Genomic DNA, 19,163 nt, shown 5'->3' on the forward strand with positions numbered 1-19,163 from the left:
TGGCAGACAGAGAGATAGCATGATAGAAAGCACAAGCAGGGTGAGTGGCAGGCAGGGAGAGAGAGAATCAGTCTCCCCACTAGGCAAGGAGCCCGATGAGGGCTTGGTCCCAGGACATCAAATCAGAACTTGAGTTGAAGACAGATGCTTAACCAACTGAGTCACCCAGGCACCCCATCTGTTTTATTTCTTAAATGCCACATGAGTGAAATCATCTGATATTTGTCCTTTTCTGACTGACTTATTTCATTTACCATAATACCCTCCAGTTCCATCCATATCATTGCAAATGGCAGTATGTCATTCTCTTTGATGGCTGGGTAATATTCCTACACACACACACACACACACACACCACCTCTTCTTTATCCATTCCTCTGTTGATGGACATCTCAGCTATTTCCACAGTTTGGCTATTGTGGATATTGCTGCTATAAACATTGGGGTGCATGTGCCCTTTCGAATCACTATGTTTGTATCTTTTGGATAAATATCTTGTAGTGCAATTGCTGAGTCACAGGTTAGCTATCTTTTTAACTTTCTGAGGAATGTCCATACCATTTTCCAGAGTGGCTGTACCAGCTTGCATTCCCACCAACAGTGTAAGTGGATTCCTCTTTCTCCGCATTTTTGCCAATATCCATTGTTTCCTGACTTGTTAATTTTAGCCACTCTGAGTGGCATGAGGTGGTAGCTCCTTGTGGTTTTGATGCCAAGTGATATTGAGCATTTTTCTTTTCATATGTCTATTGTCCATTTGTATGTCTTCTTTGGAGAAATGTCTCTTCATAGCTTCTGCCCATTTCTTAACTGGATTATTTGCTTTTTGGGTATTTAGTTGGATAAGTTCTTTTTTTCAGTATTTTTTAAAGATTGTATTTATTTATTTGAGAATGAGTGTGAGAAAGAGAGAGAGAGCATGAGCAGGGGGTAGGAACAGAGGGAGAGGAAGAAACAGATTCCCCACTGAGCAGGGACCCCCCGATGTGGGACTTGATCCCCAGACCATGGGGTCATGACCTGAGCCAAAGGAAGATGCAACTGAATGAGCCACCCAGGCTCGAACTTGATAAGTTCTTTATAGGTTTTGGATACTAACTCTTTATCTGATATGCCATTTGCAAATATCTTCTCCCATTCCATAGGTTGCCTTTTAGTTTTGTTGATTGTTTCCTTTGCTGTGGAAAAGGTTTTTATCTCGATAAAGTCCCAATAGTTCATTTTTGCTTTTGTTTCTTTTGCCTTTGGAGACATGTCTAGTAAGAAGTTGCTGCAGCTGAGATCAAAGAGGCTGCTGCCTGTGTTCTCCTCTAGGACTTTTATTCCTGTCTCACATTTAGGACTTTCACTCATTTTGAGTTTATATTTGTGTATGTTGTAAAGAGAATGGTCCAGTTTCGTTCTTCTGCATGTGGCAGTCCAATTCTCCCAACACTTGTTGAAGAGACTGCCTTTTTTCCATTGGATATTCTTTCCTGCTTTGTTGAAGATTAGTTGACCATAAAGTTGAGGGTCCATTTCTGGGTTCTCTATCCTGTTCCATTGATCTATGTGTCTATTTTTGTGCCAGCACCAAACTGTAACACAGTTTGAAGTCTGGAATTGTGATGCCTCCAGGCTTGGTTTTCTTTTTCAACCTTCCCTTGACTATTTAGGGTCTTTTCTGGTTCCATACATATTTTAGGATTATTTGTTCCAGCTCTGTGAAAAATGTTGATGGCATTTTGATAGGGATTGCATTGAATGTGTAGATTGCTTTGGGTAGCATAGACATCTTAACAATGCTTATTCTCCCAATCCATGAGCATGGAATGGTTTTCCATTTTTGTGTGTGTGTTCTATCGTTTTCAGAGTACAGATCCTTTACCTCTTTGGTTAGGCCTATTCCTAGGCATCTTATGGTTTTTGGTGCAATTGTAAATGGGATTGGTTCCTTGATTTCTCTTTCTTCTGCCTCATTGTTAGTGTATAGAAATGCAACTGACTTCTATGCATTGATTTTATATCCTGCCATTTTGCTGAATTCCTGTATCACTTCTAACAATTTTTTGCTGGAGTCTTTTGGGTTTTCTACATAGAATATCATGTCATCTGTGAAGTGAACAAGTTTGATTTCTTCTTTGCTGATTTGGATGCCTTTTATTTCTTTTTTGTTTTCTGATTGCTGATGCTAGCACTTCTGGTACTATGTTGAACAGCAATGGTAGAGTGGACATCTTTGTCATGTTCCTGACCTTAGGGAAAAAGCTCTCAGTTTTCCCCATTGAGAATGATATTCACTGTGGGTTTTACATATATGGCTTTTATGATATTCAGGTATGTTCCTTCTATTCCTACCCTTCGGAGAGTTTTGTTTTGTTTTGTTTTTAAGAAGAATGCTATATATTTCAAATGCTTTTTCTGAATCCTTTGAAAGGATCATATGGTTCCTGTCTTTTTTGCTGTTGTTGTTAATGCAGTGTATCACATTGATTGATTTATGGATGTTGAACCACCCTTGCATCCCAGGAATAAATCCCACTTGGTTGTGGTGAGTAATCCTTTTGATACAATGTTGGACCCTATTAGCTAGTAACTTGGTGAGAATTTTTGCATCCATGTTCATCAGGTATATTGGTCTGAAATTCTCCTTTTTGACAGAGTCTTTGTCTGGTTTTGGGATCAAGGTAATTCTGGCCTTGTAGAACAAGTTTGAAAGTTTTCCTTTTTTGAAACAGCTTCAGTAGAGTAAGTATTATTTTTCTTTAATTGTTTAGTAGAATTCCCCTGGGAAGCTATCTGGCCCTGGACTCTTGTTTTTTGGGAGGTTTTTGATAACTGCTTCAATTTCCTAGTTGGTTATGGGTCTCTTCAGATTTTTTATTTCTTCCTGGTTCAGTTTTGGTAGTTTATATGTTTCTAGGAAGGTATCCATTTCTTCCAGATTGCCTGATTTGTTACCATATAATTGCTCATAATATTGTCTTGAAATTGTTTGTATTTCCTTGGTGTTGGTGTGATTTCTCATCTTTTATTCATGTTTTTATTTATTTGGGTCCTTTCTCTTTTTTTTTTTTTGGATAGGTCTGGCTAGGGGTTTATTGATCTTATTAATTCTTTCAAAGAACTAGCACTTGGTTTTGTTGTTTGGTTATACTGTGTGTTTGTTTGTTTGTTTTTTCTATATCATTGATTTCTGCTCTAATCTTTACTATTTCTCTTATTTTGCTAGATTTAGGCTTTATTTGTTCTTTTTCTAGCTCCTTTAGGTGTAAGGTTAGATTGTGTATTTGAGACTTTTCTTGCTTCATGAGAAAGGTCTGTATTGCTATACACTTCCCTCTTAGGACCACCTTTGATGAATCCCAAAGGTTCTGAAATATTGTTTTCATTTTTATTTGTTTCCACATATTTTTAAAGTCTTCTTTAATTTTCTTGTTAGCCCATTCATTCTTTAGTAGGATGCTCCTAATCTCCAGGTATTTGTGTTCCTTCCAGATTTTTTCTTGTTATCAAGTTCAAGTTTTAAATCATTGTGATCTGAAAATACACATGGTATAATCCCAATCTATTTGTACCATTGAGACCTGATTTGTGACCCAGTATGTGATCTATTCCGGAAAATGTTCCATGCATACTCGAGAAGAATGAGTATTCTATTGCTTTAGTATGGAATGCTCCTTATACATTTGTGAAGTCCATCTGGTTCAGTGTGTCATTCAAACCTCTTGTTTCCATGTTGATCTTCTGCTTAGATGATCTGTCCACTGTTTTGAGTGGGGTGATAAAGTCCCCTACTATTATTGCATTATTATCAATCTGTTTCTTTAATTTTATTTTTAGTGAGTTTATATATTTAGCTGCTCCTAAGTCAGGAGTATAAATATTTGCAATTTGTACATCTTCTTATTGGATAGACCCTTTTATTATGATACAGTGTCCCTCTTCATCTCTTATTACAGTCTGGCTTAAAAGCTAGTTTGTCTGATGTATGTAAGGATTGCTGTTCCAAGTTTCTTTTGATGTCTATTAGCATTATAAATGGTTCTCCACCCCCTCACTTTCTATCTGGAAGTGTCTTTGAATCTAAACTGAGTCTCATAAACAACAGATTTATGGGTCTTCTTTTTTGAATCCTATCTGATGCCCTATGTCTTTTGATTAGAACACTCAGCCCACTTATTTTCAGAGTAATTATTGAAATATATGAATAGTGACATTGTATTACTTGTCAAGTCATTATCTCTGTTCCTTTCTGATCTTTCTGATTAGGGAAGTTTTCAGCTATAATTTGTTCAAATAAACCTCTCCCCACCTTCTGGGACCTTATTATCTGGATATTATTTCACTTTATGGAATCACTGATTTCTCAAAAACTCCCTTCATCTCCCTTCTCCTCTCTAACTCCCCTTGTCCTCCATGCTATTTGTTATGGGGAAATTGGAAGGGAAGGTGAACCATGAGAGACTATGGACTCTGAAAAACAATCTGAGGGGTTTGAAGGGGCGGGGAGTGGGAGGTTGGGGGAACCAGGTGGTGGGTATTAGAGAGGGCACGGATTGCATGGAGCACTGGGTGTGGTGCAAAAACAATGAATACTGTTATGTTGAAAATAAAAAAATTAAAAAAATATAGCATTATTGCAAAACCTGAAAAAAAAAACCTCCCTTCATGATCCAGTACTTGTTTTTCCTCTCTTCTTTTCAGCTTCTTTATTTTCCAACATCTTGTCTTTTATCCTTGCTATTAAAGACTGCATTTTTTGGCTGCATCTCAGTAATAGCATTTTTAGTGTTGGCCTGATCAGATTTTAGTTCTTTTATTTCTATAGTAAGGGATTCTCTAGTGTCTTCTATGCTTTTTTCAAGCCTAGCTAGTAGATTTATAATCACTGTTATAAATTTCTAGTAAGTGAAATAAGTCAGAAGGAGAAAGTCCATTATCATATGGTATCACTTACATGTGGAACATAAAGAATAATATGGAGGACATTAGGAGAAGGAAAGGAAAAGTAAATTGGGGGAAATCAGAGAGGGAGATGAACCATGAGAGATGGTGGAATCCAAGAAACAAATGAGGGTTTTAGAAGGGAGGGGGTGGGAGGATAGGTGAGCCTGGTGGTGGGTATTAAGGAAGGCATGTATTGCATGGAACACTGGGTGTTGTACAAAAACACTAAATCTTGGAACACTGCATCAAAAACTAATGATGTATTTTAGGATGACTAACATAACACAATAAAAAAATAAATTCTAGTTCAAAAATCTTATTTATATCTGTGTTATTGAAACCCTGGAAGTGAGTACTACCTCCTGTTCTTTCTTTTAGGGTGAATTTCTCCAACTTGCAATTATGTCCAGAGAAGAGTAGAAGAGAGAGAAAAAACAACAATAACAATGGCAACAGAGGAAAAAAAACAGAAGAAAGCAAAAACAAAACAAAATAGGAAAAAAATCAAAAACAAAACAGAAAACTAGATTCTGGGTATATTTTGATCTGCTTATTAAAAGAAACTGGATCCCAAAATAGGAAAAAAGGAAAGAAAGAAAGAAATATATATGTGTGTGTGTGTGTACACAAATATATATACACATATATACATACATATATATACACACATACACATATATAATAAAATACAAAGAATGGAAACAAAAAATAAAATATATATTCACGGATTGCATGGAGCACTGGGTGTAGTGCAAAAATAATGAATATTGTTATGCTGAAAAAATAAAAAAATTTAAAAAAATAAGAAAAAATATATATTAATGTATATATAAAAATAAAAATTAAAAAGAACAAAAAAGAACTGAAAAAATAAAATAACTGAAAATAATAAAACTGAAAGACTAAAGAAAATTTAAAAACTCTATATACTGTTTTCCCTAAGAGCTGAAGTTTTGCAGTTCTCTGTGATTGGTAAACTTGGTGCTAGCCAGGTATTCCTGCTGGTTATCTGGGGGAAGGGCCTGTTGCCTTGATTCTCAGGTGCCCTTGCACTTGTGGAAATGCTCCTCCTTTGCCAGGGGGCTGTTCTCAGTGCAAGCAGTTCCAGATTTCACTATGTGGTGCTGTTTTGCTCCCTGAAGGCTTTCAGCACCAATGGTAGGGGGATGGAAATGGTGACTCCCCAATCTCTAGCCCCATATCTGAAAATTTGCACTCCCCAACTCTTCAGTGAGCCTTAACAAAAAAGCAGTTAATCACTCTTGTCTCTCTGTTTTCCATCAGAACTCTGTGTTCACCCGGACTGTAACTGAGCATTTTTATCTCAGGCACACAACTGAGCTTCAGGTTGCCAAATTTTATAGACTCCAGCAGTGTGGACTCCAGCTGTTCCTCCTGGGGGAGGAAGAGGAGGTCTCACCCCCACACTTATGCCTCTTGCTGGACATGGAGAGTGATTGTGTTACCGTGTAGCAGTTCACAGTTTATAGCAACACCAAGCAGAAATCTGGTGCCTAAACTCACTGTTTTCAGCCAGCTTCCCCACTGTGATGCCTGGGAACTCTGCCATGCACAGGCACTCCTATTCTTGTGACACTGGGGGCCCTGAGACCATGCTGTTCTACCTGGGATTCTGACCTTCTTTGCCACCTGAGCACCTTTAAGTTAGGGACATCTTCCACTGTAGTGGACTTCTAAAAGTTCCAATTTTGCACTCTGCTGCTTATAACACTTTGTGGTAGACTTCTTCAGCGACCTTCTTCCCACTGCCCTATCCTCTGATAGATCACTCCAGATTCAAGTCTCCATAGCCTTCCAAAATGTAGTCACTTTTCTATTTGTAGAATTGCAGCATTTATTTTCTCAGATTTCTGATTGATTTTGCAGGTGTTCAGAATAATCTGATAACTATCTAGCTGAATTCCAGGGACCGGATGAACTTAGGATCTCCTACTCCTCCACCATCTTAACTCTTCCCGTTGCATAAGTCAATTCTTAAAATCTCTCTTTCTCTCTCTGTCATATATATATGAACAGAAAGTAAAGACTCAGGAAACACCTTTGACCAGAGGTGTCTGAGCTCACCAAGGAGCGTCTCAGGTCAGAGGAAGATGGAGAATCACCACCTGGCACTGGACATGTATGTTTATGCAAGAATGTGTATGCACGTGTGTTTTTTGTGTTGTTTGTATAACCCAGTGTACTTGGTGGTTAACTGACTCACATACCAACTCTGCTCCTATAGGAAGGGGTTCAATAGATTATGGAAGGAAAGCTCTTCTTGTTAGTGTATGTGTGTGCTTGTGTGTATGGACTGCTGTTTAGGTTTAAGTTTGTCTATGGTATGTTCATGTGTCTGGATGTGTACCTGTGTATTTTATGGTATGTGGTTTTTGGGTAGGTTGTGCTTTGTCCAGATGACAGCGATGTTTATGTATTATATTGTGTGTGACAGTGTTCCATTTATAACTTGTGTGTAAATTCATGTAAAAGTAACACAAGCTCTGGTTTTGTTTGTTTGTTTTTTTACCTAGAATGAGTATAGGTCATGAAGAGGATGAGTATAGGTCTGAGGTCTATGTTGGTGTGTATGTGTGTATGGCCACATATGTGTTTTTATGTATAAAACAGTCACACTTTGACTATTTTTAACTTCAAATGGGTGTATAAGGGAGAGAACTAAACCATGATAAGACTGTGTGTGTGTGTGTGTGCTGGATAAACAGACTTATAGCTACATTCTCCTCTTATGTCTTATCTCCTCCTATTTCAGAGACAGGCAGCTCAAAGCAGAGTCATCCCCAAGCCAGGTTGTAAGCCATTTATCCATGGGATTTGAAGACCCTACAGTGCTCCAAGGGTACTTTTCTTCATTGGCCTTGCATAATGTATTTCTACTCTTGAGAACATGGTAGTGGTTAAGTGTTTGGGCTCTGGTGTCACACACATTTTGATTCAAATATCCTATTTTCAAAACTTCATTTTGGACCTTGGGCTCAATCTCTGTGAGGCTAAGATGTCTGAACTGTAGAATGTGATGGGAGTATTCTATAAGCATGCACTAAGTGGGAGCTAGCATCATGATTATTTCCTAAATGCATGAGATTTTAAACTCACTAGTCATTTCTTGACTGTTTAGAGTATTTTGTGCAAAGCAGAGGAAACATCCAAAGAGCCAGCTGACAGCTTCCTTCCCTCCTTCCTGAGCATGTAGCCAGCTGTTTCTTTCATGTGGGGGTGGCTTGTGTGAGAGTTCTATTCTTCCTCATCCAGTCACTGAATATGAAGATCCTTCCTGACACAAAACTTTTGGATTTCACCCCCAAATGCTTGAGTTCCAAAGAGAAGTCTTACCCAATCAATGTCACTGAGCAACCATGTATTAGGAAAAGGTTTAAGTATCTGCCCTCCTTCTTGTCCCACTGACTGAAATGAGCTCAAAGTTCATCTGAGTTCATCTCTGTTCTTTGAAAAGGCTCTTCTAACAGATCCCTGTGACTTAGAAGGATGCTGTCCCACTGGGCTCTATTCTAGGGCTCTAACTCTGATTTAACTCCCAGTGAAGGGGTTGCCTGGCCTCCTCTAGTGTAAAGTCTATCAGAAGTCCTATGCTTGAATGCAAGCTGGTGCAACCACTCTGGAAAACAGCATGGAGGTTCCTCAAAATGTTGAAAATAGAACTACCCTATGACCCAGCAATTGCACTGCTGGGTATTTACCCTAAAGATACAAACATAGTGATCCAAAGGAGCACATGCACCCGAATGTTTATAGCAGCAATGTCTACAATAGCCAAACTATGGAAAGAACCTAGATGTCCATCAACAGACGAATGGATAAAGAAGATGTGGTATATATACACAATGGAATACTATGGATAAAGAAGATGTGGTATATATACACAATGAAATACTATGCAGCCATCAAAAGAAATGAAATCTTGCCATTTGCGACGATGTGGATGGAACTAGAGGGTATCATGCTTAGCGAAATAAGTCAATTGGAGAAAGACAACTATCATATGATCTCCCTGATATGAGGGAGAGGAGATGCAATATGGGGGGTTAAGGGGGTAGGAGAAGAATAAATGTAACAAGATGGGATTGGGAGGGAGACAAACCATAAGTGACTCTTAATCTCACAAAACAAACTGAGGGTTGATGGGGGGAGGGGGTTTGGGAGAGGGGGGGTGGGGTTATGGATATTGGGGAGGGTATGTGCTATGGTGAGTGCTGTGAAGTGTGTAAACCTGGCGATTCGCAGACCTGTACCCCTGGGGATAAAAATATATGTTTATAAAAAATAAAATTTAAAATAGTAAAACAAAAAACAAAAAAACATAAGATCCAATGCCTTAGGTTACTAAGGCAGCTGCTTTAAAAAAAAATATATATATATATGTTTGTAAAAAATAAAATTAAAAAAAAAAAGAAGTCCTATGCTTAAGATCAGGGTCCTTCAACTTGTATACACTCTGGAATATATGACTTCACACCTGTTTCCACTATAGTAACATGAAAGAATTAACAGTTGGAATGCCTGCTTTACAGGCATTCAATAAATGTTTACTAATTAATGTAAGTAAGTGCATGTGGAAGTTCTTTGCAAATTAGAAAGTGTGGTCTAAGTAGGTACCGCACATTCTGGTTTTCCCTGGAACATCTTGGTGTAGACCTGTTGTTCTAGTATAATTATTATGTAACTTCTCTTCTCAGTCTTCAAGTGTCCTGGCTTGGATAATAAAATATAGGGTCATCCCCTGCCATTGCACTACTGGGTATTTACCCCAAAGATACAGATGTAGTGAAAAGAAGGGCCATCTGTACCCCAATGTTTATAGCAGCAATGGCCACGGTCGCCAAACTGTGGAAAGAACCAAGATGCCCTTCAACGGACGAATGGATAAGGAAGATGTGGTCCATATACACTATGGAGTATTATGCCTCCATCAGAAAGGATGAATACCCAACTTTTGTAGCAACATGGACAGGACTGGAGGAGATTATGCTGAGTGAAATAAGTCAAGCAGAGAGAGTCAATTATCATATGGTTTCACTTATTTGTGGAGCATAACAAATAGCACCGAGGACAAAGGGAGATGGAGAGGAGAAGGGAGTTGAGGGAAATTGGAAGGGGAGGTGAACCATGAGAGACTATGGACTCTGAAAAACAATCTGAGGGTTTGGAAGGGGTGGGGGGTGGGAGGTTGGGGGATCCAGGTGGTGGGTATTAGAGAGGGCACGGATTGCATGGAGCACTGGGTGTGATGCAAAAATAATGAATACTGTTATGCTGAAAAAATAAAAAATTAATAAAAAATAAAAATAAGAAATAAAACTCATTACAAATAGTTCCGATTTTGAAAAGAACACAAACTTTTGTAGCACATTCTCTGTGCCAATTTGTTTTCTGCACAATAAATACATTAACTTAATTAATATTAATAAGAAGCAATGGAGTAAAATGTTACTATTATTGTCATTCTATAGAAGAGGAAACTAAGGCTGAGCAAGGCCAATTAATTTGTCCATAATCACTCAAATATCTAGAGCCCGAGACAGCCTTAAAATCCAGGAAGTCTGTTTTTAAGATCAGTGTTGTTACTCTTTGCATTATACTAACTTCCTTGATGGGTTATAATTTTGGTTAACATAATTGATGAAAATAAATGTTTGTTTTCTATAAAAAAAATAGGGTCATCATATGTATGGGTATAGGTAGATAATCAAGCAGGTGCTGGGGTAATTTAGAAGCCCTGAAGCAATTCCAAACATGGCCCAGGATTTTCTGCCAAATGAATGCAGGGCAGGAAGAGCAGAATGGTGAAGAGTAGGATCTCTGCAGTGACATAGAGAAAGTGGCCAAGGTCACTCAGGTAGTAAATTGTTGAGGTTGGAATCCAATTCAATATTTCTGGCTATAAAGCTTGATCAGTACTCTAAAATGTGCTCAATAACTGTGAGCTCCAAGAAGGAAGAGGATTGAGTGTTTTATTTTCTGTTCTATTCCCAGTGCCAAGAAAGCATCTGGAACATAGCTCAATAAGTGAAGAAATTTATTCTGGTCTCCTTTGAAGGAATTCTTGTGTGCTGTTGGAAGTCTGATGCATTCTGTGACCAGAAGGGGGCAGACAGAAGATTCAGACAGCAAAATTTGTGATTTGTCTCAATTTTCACAGTCTCTGGGGGGTAAAAAAAGCATGAGGCTGTAATGTGCACACAGTAATGACAACCACCATATCTCAGTCCCTGATATTTCCTACTCTTTTAATCCCAGCAGAGATTAAGGAGACAATGAAGAGGGAGAACATGAGCAGTGTGTCCAAGTCACTCCTGGGACTCAGGGACTCCTGAGACTCCCCATCTGGCCAGAACAGAGGAATGCCTGTTCTTTGCCCTGTTCCTGGGCATGTACCTGACCATGGTGCTGAGGAACCTGCTCATCATCCTGCTCATCAGGCTGGACTCTCGCCTCCACACCCCCGTGTACTTCTTCCTCAGCCACTTGGCCTTCACTGATGTTTCCTTTTCATCTCTCTCCATCCCTAAGATGCTGATAAACATGCATGCTCAGGATCAATCCATCCCCTATGCAGGGTGTATAACACAGATATATTTTTTCATAATTTTTGTTTGTCTTGACAATTTCCTTCTTGCTGTGATGGCATGTGACAGGTATGTGGCCACTTGTCAGCCACTCCACTACACTTCTGTTGTGAGGGAGGAGATGTGTGTCTTACTTTGTCCTGCACAATATTGAGTTGTTTACTCACTTCTCATTATTTAATTCCTTTTTCTTTTGCTATTTTGATTTTCAAGTTTTCTTTTTTAAAGTTTTATTTTAAAAGTTGTTTTATTATTATTATTGTCATCATCATTATTATTGTAGTGTTGAATAAGTCATTATTTGCATAAAACACCCAGTGCTCATCACATGTACACATGTACACAACATGTACCCTCCTTAATACCATGTTCTTAATTTTCCTAGTGATATTTCCAGGGATATGTCCTTGAAAAATTGTAGAGGTGACAGTGGTAAATTGCAAAAATGGTCAAGTCACTTTGCAATACCTCCTTGCAAGTGGGGTTTTTTTCCCCTACCCACTAAATCTGGGCAGGACTTGTTGATTTTGACTAACAGAGTCAGTGAAAGTGGTGTGAGATTTCCAAGCCTAGGCAGACTCTGTTGCTGCTGTTCTTGGAACCTTGAGACCACCATGTGAACTAGTCCAACCTGTGTGAAGATGGGATCCACATGGAGGAGAACCAAGATCCTCCAGCTAACAATCAACCAGCTCCCAGGTGACCTGGCAGGTAATAGCAGAGGCATGAGTGAGCCCTTTTTAAGATCAACTGAACCAAACCCAGACAGGAAGCCCCATACAGCTGAATATATTCCCAGCCCAAATTGTCAGCCAATGAAATTGTCATATAAACAAAGTTTGTTGTGTAAACCACTAAGTTTTAGGATGATTTGTTATGCACCAAAAGCTAACTGATACACTGGCATCCTCCAAATTTCCCTTGATTTCAATGGTCTCTTCCCCTTTTTGGACCCCTGCATGGATTGTATTCCCTGCCTATTTTTCTAGAACCTATTGAAATAAAAATATCTAGGTTATGATCTCCATAATCTATTGCCTTGGTTCAGGTATATCTCTTCTTGTCCTCATTATTTTCACATAACCCTTGGTATGTGGCACTATCAGCAGCTCTCATTTTTGCAAAGTCAACATCTTAAGGTACTTCCTTATCTATCTGAAGAGGTAAGAATAACTTGTCATGATATCAAAATACATGAACTTCTTTTTCTGAAGGAAGATTATATGTTTTCTCTTGAAAAATAGGAACAATCTTAAACTAAGATTAGAGGTTTGAATAACGTTGCATTTTGTATAAGTTATATCTTCTTACCTCTTAGTGATACCAATTTGAAAAGATAAGAATTCTCAAATGTGATTTGCTACTTGTCTTTAGAACAAAATTAACGTCTGGACCATTACAGCTGAATTAGTATGAAGTTTTGTGAAACATGGTTTTAGATAAACGAGAAGTCATCAAAATGGCTAATATATATATTAGCCATTGAGTAACATATATAATTGTTGAAACACTATATTGTACACCTGAAACTAACATAAAACTATGTTAACTATACTGGAATTAAAATAAAAAGTGGCAAATAAATGTTATTGTTTGTATAAAAATGGCTAATATAATATTTAATGAAGATACATAGTGTGCATCAATTTTTGTAAATGAGATGAGAAACATTTTAGTTTCTTTGTCTTTTTGTCTATCATGTCCTGTAGTTATACAGAGTATGTGTTGCTGCAAGTGCTTAGAGTAATAAAGTTGAGGATGTTTGCATTTATAATGTAGTTGCTAGTTACATATTGTGTCTGATTGTTTCTAAAAATCTAAACATATTGCAAAGATTTTGGATTTATTATCCTTAAATGAGTTTTTGCCTGTGACAAAAATCCAACAGAGGAGTGCAGTGCATTAAATCTCATTTCCAAATTCCCTAAACCAATTTAGACTGTGAGTATATATATATATATATATATATATATTTAACTAGAACTTTCTTTGTGGGGACAATTTACTTAGGCCTTCTTAATTCTAGGTTATGACAATGAGTTATGTTTTGCTTCACAAAAAGCATGACCTGATTTGTAGAAAAGAAAAAGATAAATATATATTAAAGTAATTGATTTTTTTGACAGATGTTTATTATGTATCTACTGTGTTTATGGAAATTTCTAGAAGTGAACCAATCAGACAAAAATATTTTCCTTTTGTGGAGCTTATATTAGTGGGAAGACAGTGAAAATAGACTTAATATGTAAGTTTCATGGTTTTTAAGTGCTATAAAATGTAGTGTAGTGGAGAAATGAGGAATGCAGGGGACAGGCTGCAATTTAAAGGAGTGCGATAAGGACTGGTTTCACCAAGAGGGTGAAAGAATTGAAGGCAGCAGGAACAGAGCCGCTGGGATATTTGCAGGAAAAGTATTTCAGGGAGTAGGTATAGCAACTGCAACATTTCTGAGATGTGATGATTAGGATTCTATGTTCAGGAAAAAAAATGAGATTCATCCCTAAAGGACAGTGAGCATGCAGAAGAGCACGAGGAGATATATTTATATATGTGTGTGTGTGTGTGGGGGGGGGTTTGGTTGTTTTTGCTCTTTTGTTTTTATTTTTGAGGTGATAATTTTAAAGCCAATAGGGTATAAGTCCTTTAGACTTTGTGATTTGATTTTTGCTGTGAATTATTTGTGTAGCCCTTGGAAGTTTTGTTTTGTTTTTGTTTTTTTTTAAGATTTTATTTATTTATTTGAGAGACAGAGATCACAAGGTGGCAGAGAGGCAGGCAGAGAGAGAGGGGTAAGCAGACTCCCCGCTGAGCAGAGAGCCCGATGCGGGGCTCGATCCCAGGACTCTGGGATAATGACCTGAGCCGAAGGCAGAGGCTTTAACCCACTGAGCCACCCAGGTGCCTCGCCCTTGGAAGTTTTTCACCAGAAGAGTAACATGATTCAGCTTTAAAAAGGATCACTCTGGCTGGAGAAGGGTGCTGTGTGGAAGCAGGGGGACCAGCTAGGAGCTACCGCAACAGTGCAGTTAAGAAGTAATAAGCTAGGATGGTAGCAGAGGAAGTAGTAAAAATTTGGGGAATACTCTATTTGGTTTTAAATTGAAATTAGCAAGAGCTGCTGATGAATTGAGAGTGTGAGAGAAAGGGAGTCAAGGATTCCTACATTAAGAAGAAGTTTTAATTTAAATTATTAACAAATAGTGTAACATATTGTATAATATTAGTTAACATATAGTGTAATATTAGTTTCAGGAGCAGAATTTAGTGACTAGTTAGTTAACATATAGTGTAATATTAGTTTCAGGAGCAGAATTTAGTGATTCATCACTTACATACAACACCCAGTACTCATCACAAGTGCACTCCTTAATAACCATCACCCACTTAACCCATCCTCCTGCCCACCTCCTTTCTGGCAAACCTCAGTTTGTTCTCTATAGTTAAGAGTCTGTTTTTTGTTTGCCTCTCTTTTCTTTTCCCCCTATGTTCAACTGTTCTATTTATGTATTTGGATATAATACTAAACTAAATTAATTATGTTAACTTTGTAGAAGTCTTGAAACTTGGTAATGTGTTTCCTCCAACTTTGTGATTTTTTTTCTTCAAGAGTGTCTTGGCTGTTCAAGGTTATTTTTTCATTTCCATTTAAATTTTATAATGAATCATTGAATACTACATCAAAAACTAAATATGTTGTCTAACTGAACATAATAAAAAAATTAAAAAATTATAATGGGTTTGTCAATGTCCAAGTCAGGGTCCTGTGCTCAGGCTTGGAGTAAACTGGGTAGAATCAGGGTTCACTCTCCCAGAGCCTACTGAGTGGCAGGGGGCCATATTTGCTGTTGGGGTCTATAGACTGTGGTTAGGGAAGGAAGTCATAGAGGAATACAAATTACAATGACCTCTTGTTTATAACCGAAAACACTTGATGCACTAGGACAAGGCAGATATATTTCTAAACATTCAAAAGTTTTGCTGCTTTGAATGCTATACACTATTAAAGTATCACTGAAGAGAAAGAGTCAAATAATAATCCATACATCTAGAAAGTTTCTCTTCTTTGGTATCCTACAAAGAAATTCTTTCACTATTGCTTTGGTCATCTGACATATTAATAAGTTCATATTACATGAGCTATATATATATTCATTTAAACGAGTTCAGACGTTACTAACGTGTATGAGTTGGGAATTCTCTCCCTCTGTGTCCCCCACTGCACTTCCATTCTTACTCTAGTGACTATACACACACATGCACGCACACACACACACACACACACACACACACACTGATTCATATAGTTTTTAAAAACATAATAAATTCACACTTTTATACTTGTTCCACATCTTGATTTTTCTACCTAGTGGCTTTTCAAGGAAGACATAGACATCCATTTGATTCTTTCGACCTGCTGCATGTTCTTATATTCTATGTGATTAATCATTATTTTCCAATTCCTTATTGATGGGATCTTAGGTTGTTTTTTATCTGTTATAATCTGAAAATAACTGAAAAAAATCTCAATATCCAACATACATTTAGGAAGAAAAGTTTTTTGAAAGAAAAAATAAGGAATTATAAAAATCCTTGTGAGAAAAGTAACTAGAATGTAATTCTCCTTCCCTTTGTTCTCTCCCTCAATCCTTTCCCCTTGAAATGTTTGCAAAGACACTCAAAAGCTGTAAGTTCAGTGATCATTTTCAGCAATATACTGTATTGTGAAGGGTTTTGGAGATGAGGTCTTAATAAAAAGACAACAATTTGTTCAGGAAATACTTGTGACAGGAGAATTAGTTAAAAGCAATATTAGGAGGATAATAACATAATGAATCTTAATGGAAAAATGGAGGAATAGTGAGGAAAAGTATCATGATTTCAGCAGAGGCAGGGACAATTGGTCACTGTCATCAATGGATGTGAGCTTTATCTCACACGGGTTAAAAAAGCTAACTTGCAACAGTTCAGTTTTCACAAAGATCTAGTAGAGACCAGATTTAAGTGGAGCAGATTACATGTGTGAGTTTGTCGAGAAGGTGCTGCCTGGGACTTCCTCTTCCCCATCAGCTTCTTCAGGCCCTGCTTCAGGTCTTTGTTCCTCAGACTGTAGATAAAAGGGTTTAGCATGGATGACAGAACTGTGTAGACAAGTGTTGCTATGTGGTCCCTGGTAGTGTAGGTGGACAGGGGCTGTAAATAGACATAGAAGATGCTTCCATAAAAGAGAGCTACCACGGTGAGGTGAGAGCCACAGGTGGAGAAAGCTTTGCGTTTCCCAGAGGCTGAGGGGATCTTGAGAACTGCAATGAGGATTCGTAGATAAGAGAAAATAATGCACAGAAAGGGGGTCACCAAAACAACAGAACATTCTGACATTATCACAATTTCATTGACAAAAGTGGGGGAGCATGACAACTTCATCAGTGGACTGAGGTCACAGAGGAAGTGATGGATGACATTGGAGTCACAGAAGATGAGGCGATTCAGTAGCAGTGTGTGTAGGAGTGAGTGGAGGTGAGGAAGTGAGAAGGAAAAGGCCACCAGCAGGACACAGCGGTGGTGGTTCATGGTGGTGACATAGTGGAAGGGGTCACAGATGGCCACATAGCGGTCAAAGGCCATGACCGCCAGAAGGCAGCTGTCAGTGTTGCCCAGAGCATAAATGAAATACATCTGTGTCAGACACCCAGCATAGGAGATGGTCTTCTCTGACAGGAAGTTCACTAGCATCCTGGGGACAACGGTTGTTGTAAAGCAAATGTCAGTGAAGGACAGGAAACTCAAGAAGAAATACATGGGGGTCTGGAGCTGGGGGTCAGAGTGGATGGCCAGGATGATGAGTAGGTTCCCGATTATGGTGACCAGGTACATGGTGAGGAAGAGGATGAAGAGAGATGTCTGGTCTTCAGGCCGGGAGGAGAGTCCCAGGAGAATGAACTCAGAGACACTGCTGGTTTGGTTGACTCTTGCCATTGGCTTGGGTCTAGTTCTATACACGATGTTTTGTTATTTACCTTACTCCAAGTCCACAACCCAGCAAGTCTTTGTTTTCTCTGGTCACAATTAGCTGCTATGCAGGGACAGCTTGTCAATCCCCCTTGATATAGCCCTCCCTTCTCAAATCCATGGCATCACAAGGTCTTATAGTGAATGTTGGAAGGACAGAGAAAAGTTTTCCTTTAGAAACCATGAGAGTTGCACTGGATGTTATACACAACGAATGAATCATTGAACACTATGTCAAAAGCCTATGATGTATTATATATGTTGGCTAATTGAACTTAATTAAAAAAGAAAAAAGGAAGAAAGAAACCATCAGAGATGGACCTCACTGTTTCCAGTTCATCAGTTCCTATTCTGTGAAAACACTGTTCCCTTGCTGGAGATTTAGCAATAAAAACAGGGAAATCAATGTATTAAGTAGCTCATGTTCTAGGTAGGGAGACAGATCAACAACAAACAACATCAAGCAGTGTATAAGGAATGGAGATGGATGGGGGATGAGTTTACCAAAATAACCAACAGGAAGAATCCAAGATGAATGTTTAACCCAAACAAAATGGGCTTTTTCTGCTCTGGGCACAGGGTGAGAGGTTCATCCTCCTTAGCTCATGCCATGCTATCATCACCAGTCAGTGCAAGTTTCCCCTTACTGTAAATTATTTTTCATTTCTTTGATATTTTGTCCTAAATCACATTTGTACAGCATGGGCATCCATTGTTAAGTATTCAGTTCATGTTTTATAATTCACCAGTCGTATGTGTAGGCAAAAATACTTAAGAGAACATAGTAATTTTTTATATATTAAGTGTTGAAATATGCTTTTTTCAGCCTTATCCAGCTACCTGGTGATTGACATCAATGTGGCCTCCATTTTCCTGCTACAACAAAAAACTCTGTAATGAGAAATCTTATATAAGCAAAGTGTTTTAAATCAACTTAAAAAAATCAGCTTAAAAAAATCAAAATAAAAAAAGATTTTATTTGTTTGACAGATAGTGTGAGAGAGAGTAAGAGAAAGCACAAGCAAGGGGAGCAGAAGAGGGAGAGGGAAAAGCAGACTCCTCTTTGAGTAGGGAGCCCAATGCATGGCTCAATCCCAGGACCCCGGGATCATGACCTGAGCCAAAGGCAGATGCTCAACTGACTGAGACACCCAGGCGCCCCTTAAATCAACTTTTTAGAGTTAGCATATCCATCTATACCTCATTAGTGGACATATTACATAGAGATTTTCAAATGGTTTGAGATATTGTTATTTATATATTCCTACTTACCATAAAAATCTCTATAGTGAACATACTTAAATCACCAATGTGTTTGAAATAATTTTAGAAGCACCATATTCTTTCACACCTTTTTCATGATCCTTTTACATTGAACTTTTCATAGATTAAGTATTGTTATTCTAATTAATATATTAATTTATTAACATTGAAATATTAATGTATTAATTAAACAATTAAAATGCAGTAATTATATTACAATTAAATGATGTTACGTGTGTAACTGATTATTTATTGCATATGTAGAGGTTGCTAAGTAAGCAAGTTCTAAAAGAATGTTTACATTTTCTTTTTCTTTTCTTTTTCTTTTGAGAGAGAGCGTTCAAGAGTGAGAAGGTAAGC

General features: G+C 38.0%; 1 protein-coding gene across 1 annotated transcript; it reads right to left on the reverse strand.

Annotated features, from left to right (window-relative positions):
- Window positions 1-16,505: 16,505 nt before the first annotated feature.
- Window positions 16,506-17,507, reverse strand: LOC125083011 (olfactory receptor 1L8-like). The gene has a single exon (XM_047698908.1). The coding sequence runs from the start codon at window positions 17,505-17,507 to the stop codon at window positions 16,506-16,508; it is 1,002 nt and encodes a 333-aa protein (XP_047554864.1).
- Window positions 17,508-19,163: the final 1,656 nt, after the last annotated feature.

This window comes from Lutra lutra, chromosome 13 (genome assembly GCF_902655055.1).
Source record: "Lutra lutra chromosome 13, mLutLut1.2, whole genome shotgun sequence".
Taxonomy (NCBI): Eukaryota; Metazoa; Chordata; class Mammalia; order Carnivora; family Mustelidae; genus Lutra; species Lutra lutra.

What these genes read in the sequence shown, in the direction of transcription:
- LOC125083011 (XM_047698908.1), bottom strand. Translation starts at nt 17,507, where the DNA reads ATGGCAAGAGTCAACCAAACCAGCAGTGTCTCTGAGTTCATTCTCCTG.